This window comes from Phyllobates terribilis, unplaced genomic scaffold (genome assembly GCF_046119375.1).
Source record: "Phyllobates terribilis strain yellow unplaced genomic scaffold, ASM4611937v1 Scaffold_15__1_contigs__length_34870131, whole genome shotgun sequence".
Classification (NCBI taxonomy): domain Eukaryota; kingdom Metazoa; phylum Chordata; class Amphibia; order Anura; family Dendrobatidae; genus Phyllobates; species Phyllobates terribilis.
Window position 1 is genome coordinate 24,930,764 of NW_027362775.1, and position 13,439 is coordinate 24,944,202.

The window sequence follows — 13,439 nt, forward strand, 5'->3', positions numbered from 1 at the left end:
AGACCTTCCTGCCGTTTCTGGGTTATATCATCTCCGAGACCGGACTGCGGATGGATCCAGAGACAGTGTCTGCCGTCTTAAAGTGGCCCCGACCGGAGGGGTTGAAGGCGATTCAACGGTTCCTGGGTTTCGCAAACTATTACCACCTCTTCATTCCTCATTTCTCCTCCCGGACTGCTCGCATCTCTGCGCGCACTCGTAAAGGAGCAAATCCCAGGAAATGGACTTCCGAGGAGGAGAAGACCTTCGTCTCCCTTAAACAAGCTTTCTCCTCCGCTCCTGTGCTATACCGTCTGGATTGCAACAAGCAGTTCTTCCTGGAGATTGATGCCTCCTCCTCCGGGGCCGAAGCAGTGCTCACCCAGAAATCCTCGTCCGGGCGAATGGTGACCTGCGGCTTCTTCTCCAAGCTCTTCTCCTCGTCCGAACGCAACTACTCCATAGGAGATCGAGAACTGCTGGCCATCAAATTAGCGCTGGAGGAGTGGCGCTATTTGCTTGAGGGGGCTCTGCACCTGGTGGTCATCTACACTGACCACAGTAATTGTCCACTGAGTTGTGTACCTAATCCTATCATGTGTAGTACAGTCTGCTGGGCTGTGTACGTAATCATATCATGTCATACATTCCACAAAGGCATGTACCCAGGGCCGGCGTCAGCACCCGGCGTACCCGGGCAAGTGCCGGGGCCCTGGAAAATCAGAAGGGCCCACCGCCCACTCACTGTCGGGGCCCACCGCCCACTCACTGCCAGGGCCCTGGCCGCTTCCTCGGCACCTGTTCAGTGACGCAGGCGCTCATTGATGGTGATGTGTGTCAGGGCTCTTTATATCACTGTAAACAATTGCAGACACCTGTGCTATTTAGTTTGGCAGGTGTGTCCAATGAAAGGCAAGACTACTTAAGAAGGCTCTCTCACATTATTAAGCAGCCTACATTTTCTGCCAAAATGTGAAAGAAAAAGGATGTGTCGGCTGCTGAGAAGCAACAAATTGTGGAGTGTTTAGGTCAAGGCATGACTACAATCAACATTGTGCGATGATCAGGATGAAGTGTCTTGGCAATCAAGAAGTATGTAGCTGATTCACAGTACACACGTGTGCGTGCTGATAAGGGCAAATTGAGGACTCTTTCCTACAGGCAATTACGTCAGGTTGAAAGAGCAGCGGCAAAAAAGCCTTGTCATAGCAGCAGACAAGTTTTTGAAGCTGCTTGTGCCTCCAACGTCCCCCGAACAACAAGATGCAGGGTCCTTCAGAGGTTTGCAGCTGTGCATACGCCATCCTGTCGACCTCCTCTATCCACTTCACACAAGCAGAAACGGCTCCAGTGGGCCAAACATTACATGAAGACTGATTTCAAAACAGTTTTGTTCACGGATGAGTGCCGTGCAGCGCTCGATGGTCCAGATGGATGGAGTGGAGGATGGCTGGTTGATGGACACCCCACGCAAACACGGCTACAGCGCCAACAAGGAGGAGGTGGAGTAATGTTTTGGGCTGGAATCATGGGGAGAGAGATTGTCGGCCCCTTTAGGATCCTTGAAGGCGCTAAAGATGAACTCCATAATGTATGTGGATTTTCTCAAACAGCACTTCCTGCCATGGTTCAAGAAGAAGAACCGTGTATTTCACAGCAAGATCATTTTTCTGCATGATAATGCACCATCTCATGCTGCACATAAAACATCTGCATCTCTGGCTGATATGGGCATAAAAGGGGACAAACTTATGGTGTGACCCCCATGCTCCCCTGACCTCTACCCCATTCAGAACCTTTGGAGCATCATTAAAAGGAGTGTCTATGATGGCGGGAGGCAGTTCACATCTAAGCAACAGCTCTGGGAGGGTATTCTGTCCTCATGCAAAACAATTGAAGCAGAAACCATCCAAAACCTGACAAATTCAATGGACGAGAGAGTTCAGAAGCTCCTTTCGAACAAGAGGTCCTATGTGAAAATGTAACATCACCTAGAATAAAGTTTTGAGTTGAAAACTGTTTGATTTCAGTTTCTAACAACCTGCTAATGCTTATAATTTCAAAAATGACCATTTTTTTGGTCTTTATTAAAATGAAAAGGTTGATCGAAAAGTTTGGGGGATCTAAGAGTGTGGAAACCCAGTAGTCATGATTACTTCGAATTCTGACAATATGAGGGTCATGCTGCAGGTAGTGCAGCAAGAAGGCACTTATGTGTCTTGCGCATCTTGGAGCCCCAAAATTATTTTCCGGGCTAGATGCAGCTAAAAATTATTTTTAATTTTAAATCTGGTGAAGCTTTAGTATAGATGGCCTAATAGGATCAATGCTGCACACTGCTACAAAGCCCAAATTATTTTCCAGTCAAGATACAGATAAACATGATTAGTAATTTGAAAGCTTAAAACGGTTGGTAGGGTGATTTTAACCAATCATCAAGCTTTTACTCTCCCCAGGATGACACAGGGGTAGAAAAGTCATTTCGGATCCATGATTTGTTCATCTTTATGAACGTGAGTCTGTCTACATTATCAGTGGAGAGCCGCGTGCGCTTATCTGTCAGCAGACCACCAGCAGCGCTGAACACACGTTCAGACAGAACGCTGGCTGCGGGGCATGACAAGATCTCCAAGGCGTAAGTGGCTAGCTCCGGCCATTTATCCAGATTGGAAGCCCAAAAAGAGCAAGGGTCCAGTGACACAGTCGTGGCTTCAATGTTTACTTGGAGATACTCCTGTACCATCGTCTCTAGGCGTTGACTATGTGTCAGACTTCTTGTCTCCTGTGGCCTTGCAAAGGATGGGCTAAAAAAGTGGTGAAATGATTCCGCAAAATTGATGTTACCAGCAGATACTGTGGTTCTGTTACGGTTTGAGTGCTGAACACTTGACGGTCCCACGGTTGGCAAGTTGGAACTGTGAGATTCACTACGTGCACCACTGGTATTTTGTGGAAAAGCACATGTAAGATTCTGCAACAGTCTCTGCTGATACTCCTGCATGCGTGCATCCCTTTCTATGGCAGGAATAATTTCTGCAAATTTACTTTTGTACCGGGGATCTAACAGTGTGGCAACCCATTAGTCAGGATTATTTCTAATTCTCACAATTCGAGGGTCATGTTGCAGGTAGTGCAGCAAGAAGGCACTCATGTGTGTTGCGCATCCAGGAGCACCAAGTCCCTGTTGTGTTGGTGGCAAGGTAACAATCATGCTTCCTTCCTCTGTCCTCTCCCCCCAACCTCGCACAACAGAAATGTGATCAAGGTCTCCCTCATCTGATGAGTCTTCCATCAGTTCGTCCTCCACTTCTTCCTGGGCTCCTGCACCTTCCTCACTAGTTTGGCTGCTACCATGCGCCCTGGTAAAACCATCTCCCCCACCCTCACATGCCTGCCGCCTTGGTGCTGCCGACCGTCTGGACCTTGCAGATGTTAGCCCTTCCGCATACAACTCCTCCTCTTCTACTTCCTCCACCTCCTCTTGTGCCACCACCTGACTCCGAATTCTGTTTAACATGTGCTCCAGCATGTAAATCACCGGAATAGTCATGCTGATAATGGCATCGTCAGCACTAAACATCTTCGTCGCCATTTCAAAACTGTGCAGAAGGGTGCATAGGTCCCTGATCTGAGACCACTCCTCCAGCGTGATTTGCCCCACCTCTGAATCTCGTTGGCCCAGGCTATACGTCAGAACGTATTGCACCAGGGCTTGTCGGTGCTGCCACAGTCGCTGCAACATGTGCAGAGTTGAATTCCATCGGGTAGGCACATCGCATTTTAGCCGGTGAAGTGGCAGGCCCAACGACTTCTGTAGAGATGTAAGTCGCTGAGCTGCGGGATGCGAACGGCGGAAGTGAGCACACAGCGACCGTGCCCTCTGCAGAAGGCCATCTAGTCTGGGATAGTGGGCTAAAAATTGCTGGACAACCAGGTTCAACACGTGAGCCATACAAGGCACGTGTGTGACATTGCCCCGGCGAAGGGCCGCACCCAGGTTTGCAGCATTGTCGCACACGGCCTTCCCTGGTTTCAGGTCCAGTGGAGACAACCATTCATGAAATTGGTTCTCCAGAGCTGACCACAACTCCTCAGCTGTGTGACTCACATTTCCCAGACATTTCAATGTAAAAACCGCCTGATGACGTTGAGCCCTACTGCCAGCATAGTAAGGAGGTGTGCAGGATCCCTTCTGCGCAGTTAGAAAGCTTGTGGCATGACCAGACAGGCTTTGGGTGCAGGTGGAAGACCGAGAGGAGGTTGAGGAGGCAGAAGCAGTGGAGGAACTTTGAGATAAAGAGGATTGACGCACAACTCGTGGGGACGGCAAGACTTGGACAGCAGCCCCTTGTCCTGCTGTCACCATAGTTACCCAGTGCCCAGTCAGCGACATGTAACGCCCCTGTCCATGCCTACTCGTCCAAGTGTCTGTGGTGAAATGCACCCTGTCACACACAGAGTTTCTCAAAGAAGCGGTGATGTTGTGTGCGACATGCTGGTGGAGCGCAGGCACACCTTTCTTTGAGAAGTAGTGCCGACTGGGCATCTGGTACTGGGGCACTGCGACGGACATAAGGTCTCGAAAATCCTCTGTGTCCACCAGGCGGAAAGGCAGCATTTCTGTAGCCAAGAGCTTGCAGATGGTGAAATTCAACCTCTTAGCTTTCTCATGGCTAGGAGGAAATGGTCTTTTACTTGTCCACATCTGAGGGACCGAGGGCTGGCTATTGTGCTTAGACGAGGTTGATAAGGGTCTCCCCGGCAAACTGCCGGTCTGTGAGGAAGATGCAGGCGGACATGTTAGGTTGCCTTGATCCAAAGGTGGTGCTATCGATGTCGGACAGCGCTCAACACCAGCTGGTGTTACCACCTCCAAAGAAAATGATGACCTGCCAATCACGCTGGCTGTTGCGGGTAAAGAGGTGGCAGGTCTGCGCCCCAAAACAGGTGTGACTGCTGTCCCCCCAGTCACAGAGGATGAAGAGGCCGCGGATGCACAAGATATGGCAGACGGTGGTTGGCCCGGCCGGCTAGGCCGCATTGTAGCACACTGAGCTTCCCCCTGCAACTTATGCTTCATGTCCATGTGCCGGTTCATGCATGAAGTACTCAAACTATGTATTTTTTGGCCTCTACTTAGCTTTTGCTGACAAATGTTACAGATAACACAAGTTGGGTCATCTTTATCGATCTGAAAAAATGCCCAGGCTATGCAAGGCTTAGCACCCATGCGACCTGAAGAGCCACCACGACTTGTGGTGAGAGGCAGAGTTGTGTTTGAGGATGCAGTTGTTGACGTGCTTCCAGTACTACGTCTCTGTCCAGGAAGGCGCAACCTGACCTCGTCGTCACTAGCATCTTCCTCCACCTCCTCTGCTGACCTCATCTCTTGGCTGACTGTGGGTTGACAGTAAGTGGGATCTCCAACCTCATCATCATCACCCTGTGCGTTATCACACCCGTCGTCCTCAGAGCCAACCTGTTCCTGCCCTGACAAAAAACTAAAGTTGTCGCTCCAATCAGGTATTTGAGTCTTATCATCGTCTTCCTCATTGTCTCCACCAACAGGAGTTACAGTTTGGGAATGAGGGTCTACATTATGGTCAGAACCTTCTGCGTCTGGTCCTGGATCCGACTCATAAAGATTCTGGGCATCAGTGCAGATCATTTCCTCGTCTGGATTCACAGAAGCGCTGGAGTCGACCTCTGATTCCCAGGCTATAGTATGAGTAAACAGCTCTGCAGACTCAACCATCTGTTCTACCTCATACTCAGACGGGCAGCTGGAGATTTGGGAGCTGTGAGGAAGCAAGTGCGATTGGGGTGACACCTTTGAGGACTGGAGTATTTGTGATGTTGAAGTTGATGTGGAGGAGAGCCCACTTAAAGGAGCACTTGATATCCGTTGAAGCACCTGCTGTTTTTGTGCCTCATCTGGAATTTGTAGCGATTGGCGTGGCCGTAAGAAAGGGATCTTATCACATTGTCCGCTAAAAGAAGTAGACATTTTAGTTTGGCTGGAAGATGGTCTTTCTTCTGCAGATGTTACTGTTGCTTTAACACCTACCCCACGGACACAACCTTTTTTCCCCTTCCCAACACGCCTATTCCCCTTTCCACCAGCAGCAGGCCTTTTTCCACTCATTTTGGTGGTTAACTAATTCACAACTCTGGAGTTGTTTGCACAAAAAAACAATGGATGGGAACCGAGCAGAGCTGAGTGGCCAAACTGTGGTATTAGGCCAAAACTATTGGCTGGGTTAGATGCAGAAAAAAATTATATTCAATTTGCAACCTGATGGAGGTCAGTATAGATGGACTAGTAGAACAAGTCCCACACACAGCTAGAAGCCCAAATATTTTTTCAGAGCTAGATGCAGAAAAAAATTATATTCAATTTGCAACCTGATGGAGGTCAGTATAGATGGACTAATAGAACAAGTCCCACACACAGCTAGAAGCCCAAATATTTTTTCAGAGGTACTGTAGATGCAGATAAAAATTATTTTTAATTTGCAACCTGATGGAGGTCAGTATAGATGGACTAATAGAGAAAGTCCGACACACTGCTAGAAGGCCAAATATTTTTTCAGAGCTAGATGCAGAAAAAAATTATATTCAGTTTGCAACCTGATGGAGGTCAGTATAGATGGACTAACAGAGAAAGTCCCACACACTGCTAGAAGGCCACATATTTTTTCAGAGGTAGATGCAGAAAAAAATATATTCAGTTTGCAACCTGATGGAGGTCTGTATAGATGGATTAATAGAACAAGTCCCACACACAGCTAGAAGTCCAAATATTTTTTCAGAGGTAGATGCAGATAAAAATTATTTTTAATTTGCAACCTGATGGAGGTCAGTATAGATGGACTAATAGAGAAAGTCCCACACACTGCTAGAAGGCCAAATATTTTTTCAGAGCAAGATGCATACAAAAAATTATTTTGAATTTGCAACCTGATGGAGGTCAGTATAGGTGGAATAATAGAACAAGTCCCACACACTGCTAGAAGGCCAAATATTTTTTCAGAGCTAGATGCAGAAAAAAATTATATTCAGTTTGCAACCTGATGGAGGTCTGTATAGATGGATTAATAGAACAAGTCCCACACACAGCTAGAAGCCCAAATATTTTTTCAGAGGTAGATGCAGATAAAAATTATTTTTAATTTGCAACCTGATGGAGGTCAGTATAGATGGACTAATAGAGAAAGTCCCACACACTGCTAGAAGGCCAAATATTTTTTCAGAGCTTGATGCATACAAAAAATTATTTTAAATTTGCAACCTGATGGAGGTCAGTATAGGTGGACTAATAGAACAAGTCCCACACACTGCTAGAAGGCCAAATATTTTTTCAGAGCTAGATGCAGAAAAAAATTATATTCAGTTTGCAACCTGATGGAGGTCTGTATAGATGGATTAATAGAACAAGACCCACACACAGCTAGAAGCCCAATATTTTTTCAGAGGTAGATGCAGAAAAAAATATATTCAGTTTGCAACCTGATGGAGGTCAGTATAGATGGACTAATACAACAAGTCCCACACACAGCTAGAAGCCCAATATTTTTTCAGAGGTAGATGCAGAAAAAAATATATTCAGTTTGCAACCTGATGGAGGTCAGTATAGATGGACTAATACAACAAGTCCCACACACAGCTAGAAGCCCAATATTTTTTCAGAGGTAGATGCAGAAAAAAATATATTCAGTTTGCAATCTGATGGAGGTCAGTATAGATGGACTAATACAACAAGTCCCACACACAGCTAGAAGCCCAATATTTTTTCAGAGGTAGATGCAGAAAAAAATATATTCAGTTTGCAACCTGATGGAGGTCAGTATAGATGGACTAATACAACAAGTCCCACACACAGCTAGAAGCCCAATATTTTTTCAGAGGTAGATGCAGAAAAAAATATATTCAGTTTGCAACCTGATGGAGGTCAGTATAGATGGACTAATACAACAAGTCCCACACACAGCTAGAAGCCCAATATTTTTTCAGAGGTAGATGCAGAAAAAAATATATTCAGTTTGCAACCTGATGGAGGTCAGTATAGATGGACTAATACAACAAGTCCCACACACAGCTAGAAGCCCGATATTTTTTCAGAGGTAAATGCAGAAAAAAATATATTCAGTTTGCAACCTGATGGAGGTCTGTATAGATGGATTAATAGAACAAGTCCCACACACAGCTAGAAGCCCAATATTTTTTCAGAGCTAGATGCAGAAAAAAATTATATTCAATTTGCAACCTGATGGAGGTCAGTATAGATGGACTAATAGAACAAGTCCCACACACAGCTAGAAGCCCAAATATTTTTTCAGAGGTAGATGCAGAAAAAAATATATTCAGTTTGCAACCTGATGGAGGTCTGTATAGATGGATTAATAGAACAAGTCCCACACACAGCTAGAAGCCCAATATTTTTTCAGAGCTAGATGCAGAAAAAAATTATATTCAATTTGCAACCTGATGGAGGTCAGTATAGATGGACTAATAGAATGATGCTATGCTCAAAAGATTTTACTTCACTAGGTGCAGTAAAAAAATTGGTATTCTATACACAGGTGGTATATCTTGCAACACAGATAGGCTACTCCACTGACTAACACACTCTGCAATAGGCCAAAAAGGATTAGCTTTGCTAGATTCAGCCAAATGCTGTGAAAAAAACTTGCACAGCACTGGCACAGACCTGCCTGGCAAAAACTGATAGGAACTGATGTAACTTAGTCCTGAAAAGGACTCCAATTACAATTAGTCTTTACTCCCACAATCTATCTATTTAAGAGCACAGACCTCCCTGATAAAAGTCGTAGGAAATGCTGTAACCTAGTCCTTAAAAGGACTGCAATCACAACTATTCCCTACTCCCAAGCTATCTGTAGATTTGTGCGAAAATTGGCTTGAAATTAACAAGGTATAGCGCACACAGCAACAGCGGTGCCGTCTAACACGCACCTGCAGCAGTGAGAAAATGGTGGCGACGGGGAAAATGGCTTGGTCTTATAGGGCAAGGACATGTGACATACACTGCCAATGACACATGCCCTTGCTTGTGTGAAAAAAAGCACTTCGCTCAGTGTGTGCGCTGCTGATAGGCTGAAAGATTGCACCTCCCCACTGCAAATGCGGGAAAGAGAAAAAAAATGGAGATCTTCATTGTTCCTGCAGAGATCCATCCCCTGCCCCTCCCCCCACCCCGCTGTACACTCAAACTGCGTATTAACATTAATTTTCATTATTACTGAGAAAAAATCCAGTTATGATTTTGGTGCACGAACAGTTATCAAACATAACCTCGAACAGCCGAATTTTTCTCAAATTGTTCGTGTTCGCCGAACGGCTCGAACACCGCCCAAAACAGCTCGAATTTGAGATTGGCGAACAGTTCGAGTAGAACAACGCTCATCTCTATAGTTAACGACATCTTCCGAGATCTCCTGTATTCCTGCGTGGTGGTGTACCTGGACGATATCTTGGTGTTCTCCACGGATCTGCCCTCACACCGGAGGGATGTTCGTCAGGTTCTGCTGAGGCTCCGGAAGAATCGCCTGTATGCTAAATACAAGAAATGCCTCTTTGAGCAGACCTTCCTGCCGTTTCTGGGTTATATCATCTCCGAGACCGGACTGCGGATGGATCCAGAGACAGTGTCTGCCGTCTTAAAGTGGCCCCGACCGGAGGGGTTGAAGGCGATTCAACGGTTCCTGGGTTTCGCAAACTATTACCACCTCTTCATTCCTCATTTCTCCTCCCGGACTGCTCGCATCTCTGCGCGCACTCGTAAAGGAGCAAATCCCAGGAAATGGACTTCCGAGGAGGAGAAGACCTTCGTCTCCCTTAAACAAGCTTTCTCCTCCGCTCCTGTGCTATACCGTCTGGATTGCAACAAGCAGTTCTTCCTGGAGATTGATGCCTCCTCCTCCGGGGCCGAAGCAGTGCTCACCCAGAAATCCTCGTCCGGGCGAATGGTGACCTGCGGCTTCTTCTCCAAGCTCTTCTCCTCGTCCGAACGCAACTACTCCATAGGAGATCGAGAACTGCTGGCCATCAAATTAGCGCTGGAGGAGTGGCGCTATTTGCTTGAGGGGGCTCTGCACCTGGTGGTCATCTACACTGACCACAGTAATTGTCCACTGAGTTGTGTACCTAATCCTATCATGTGTAGTACAGTCTGCTGGGCTGTGTACGTAATCATATCATGTCATACATTCCACAAAGGCATGTACCCAGGGCCGGCGTCAGCACCCGGCGTACCCGGGCAAGTGCCGGGGCCCTGGAAAATCAGAAGGGCCCACCGCCCACTCACTGTCGGGGCCCACCGCCCACTCACTGCCAGGGCCCTGGCCGCTTCCTCGGCACCTGTTCAGTGACGCAGGCGCTGCTTGATTGCCGGCACTCCCCCAGTCCCAGACATGGCCGCGTGGTGTGCGGCTGTGTATGCTAGTAATGACACGGAAGGGTCGACGGCACTGCACCTTCAATTGTGCTTGTGTGTAGTTCCTGTCATTATTAGCAGACACTGCCGCACAGCGCGCGGCCATGTCTGGGGGAGTGCCGGCAATCAAGCACCGTCGGAGGTCCTGCACAGATGGGGGGGAGCGGCCCGGACCCGACCGCAAGTGGGCCCCTCTGATTGTCCAGGGCCATGATGTCTGTGACACGCCGGGGGCCCTGCACTGCCCCATACCTGAGGATCTGCTGGACAGGACACTGGACCGGGGACAGGTGAGTGAAGCTTCCCCAATCCCCATATTAAAAATATTTGTAATGGGTCTGTGTGAGTGCATGTATGTGAATGTCAGTGTGTATAACGGTGTATATATATTTGTCTGTTTTATATATGTTTTTAAGAATTTGTGTAAAAATGTGTGTATGTCTGTATGTGTACATATCTGTGTACCGTGTGTGCGTGCGTGTGTCTGCGTACCGTGTGTGCGTGCATATGTCTGCGTACCGTGTGTGCGTGCATATGTCTCCATACCGTGTCTGCGTGCATATGTCTCTGTACCGTGTGTGCGTGCATATGTCTGCGTACCGTGTGTGCGTGCATATGTCTGTGTACCGTGTGTGTGCGTGCATATGTCTGTGTACCGTGTGTGTGCGTGCATATGTCTGCGTACCGTGTGTGTGCGTGCATATGTCTGCGTACTGTGTGTGCGTGCATATGTCTGCGTACCGTGTGTGTGCGTGCATATGTCTGCGTACTGTGTGTGCGTGCATATGTCTGCGTACCGTGTGTGTGCGTGCATATGTCTGCGTACCGTGTGTGTGCGCGCATATGTCTCCGTACCGTGTGTGTGCGTGCATATGTCTCCGTACCGTGTGTGCGTGCATATGTCTGCGTACCGTGTGTGCGTGCATATGTCTCCGTACTGTGTGTGCGTGCATATGTCTGCGTACCGTGTGTGCGTGCATATGTCTGCGTACCGTGTGTGCGTGCATGTCTGCGTACGTGTGTGCGTGCATATGTCTCCGTACCGTGTGTGCGTGCATATGTCTGCGTACCGTGTGTGCGTGCATAGGTCTGTGTACCGTGTGTGCGTGCATATGTCTGCATACCGTGTGTGCGTGCATATGTCTGCGTACCGTGTGTGTGCGTGCATATGTCTGCGTACCGTGTGTGCGTGCATAGGTCTGTGTACCGTGTGTGCGTGCATATGTCTGCATACCGTGTGTGCGTGCATATGTCTGCGTACCGTGTGTGTGCGTGCATATGTCTGCGTACTGTGTGTGCGTGCATATGTCTGCGTACCGTGTGTGTGCGCGCATATGTCTGCGTACCGTGTGTGTGCGCATGTCTGCATATGTGAAGGATGAGGTGGCAGGCTGGGCCCTGTGTACTATATATATATTTCTCCCCCATATCTCTGCATCATGAATCGTGTATGTGTTAAAAGGGCCCACTGAGACTCTTTCGCCCGGGGCCCAGAAAAACCTGGAGCCGGCCCTGCATATACCTAATGTTATGTGTGATAAAGTTCATGTATCTAATCCTATCTTGTGAGATGCAGTCTGCAGAGCCATGTATCTAATCGTATCATCTGTGATATAACATTGTGGTCAAAAACTAAAGGACTCTGGACTGTGATCCTAAACTTCATCCTCCTTTATCCTTTTGCAAACACTCAGAAGGAAGGGGGGGGTGTCAGACACATGGAGCAGATCCCCCATATTTACTGCAGTCATAATGCCAGTTAACACTACATTAGTTTTTTTTGGCAAATATCAGCAACTCTATCCCTACTACTTAATGGTTGGGAATATCAGAACTTTATTTTAGTTATTTTATACTATTAAAACACAAATTAAATATTAAAAAAAAAAAGTAAAAAAAACTTTAATACTTTACATTTTTCCGTGCATTGCATTGTAAAATCTGTCTGCAGTCCCAGCTCTTGAAAGCTGGTACCTGCATGCAAACCTTCATGTGACATAACAATACCACACTGGCCAGGACCTACCTGCTGTGCCATCATGGATGTGACGCTAAAACATAGGGCCACATTTTTATGTTGGTTGTTGAAACATTTCTTCACTATGCGAAGCTGCATGTAGCCACCAATGGGTAAGTGTAGCATTATACTATGGCCATTTAAACCCCCTTCCCCGTGTAATGCATGTGCCAGCTCGGGTAACGTGGTTCTTTTGCTCAGACACAAAGGGGGTCCCTATTCTGCTAGCTATTGCAATTAATTCAGCTTATATAGTGACATTACGTATCTGGGGTACATTACAGTAAGTTATCCATGCCCCACTATTTAACAAAGTGCCAGAGCGGGCAAGATGTCACCACATTTTTTGCACAAATACACCCTGCTTCAAATTTATTTTTAATTTTTGGCACCAGAGAAACGGCATTGAAGGAACGATGAATTGCCCCCATAATTTTCTAGATGTTGGCATTAAAAGATAAAGCATTCATTACTATAGCTGCATATCAATTCCTTCAAATAGCACATGAGGAAGACGACTTGCAATAGCACGTACAAAACTCCGTCTGCGGGTAAACCGTTCCCATACTGGCACTAGCTGGGAAAAAGAGAATAGAATTTTTCTTTTTAAAGGGCAAAAACAAACAATATTGAGATCATCAGTAGTCACTAAGATCAGAAATACAACCATGGCGGCTGACAATTATCAGTGCAGGGATTGTCCTATAAAAGGAAATTTCACGCCTATACAGTGGTGGCCAAAAGTATTGGCACCCCTGCAATTCTGTCAGATAATACTCAGTTTCTTCCTGAAAATGATTGCAATCACAAATTCTTTGGTATTATTCTCTTCATTTAATTTGTCTTCAATGAAAAAACACAAAAAGAATTGTCCTAAAACCAAATTGGATATAATTCCACACCAAATCTAAAAAAGGGGGTGGACAAAAGTATTGGCACTGTTTGAAAAATCATGTGATGCTTCTCTAATTCGTGTAATTAACAGCA

General features: G+C 46.7%; 1 protein-coding gene across 1 annotated transcript in view; it reads right to left on the reverse strand.

The window, feature by feature from the left end:
• LOC141175990 (mitochondrial fission regulator 2-like) overlaps positions 1 to 13,439 on the reverse strand; it is a 97,371-nt gene that overhangs the window by 66,746 nt on the left and 17,186 nt on the right. Inside the window, exon 3 of the mRNA XM_073659965.1 lies at positions 12,929 to 13,029. Coding sequence (XP_073516066.1) covers positions 12,929 to 13,029 — 101 coding nt within the window. The remainder of the gene's footprint in view (positions 1 to 12,928; positions 13,030 to 13,439) is intronic.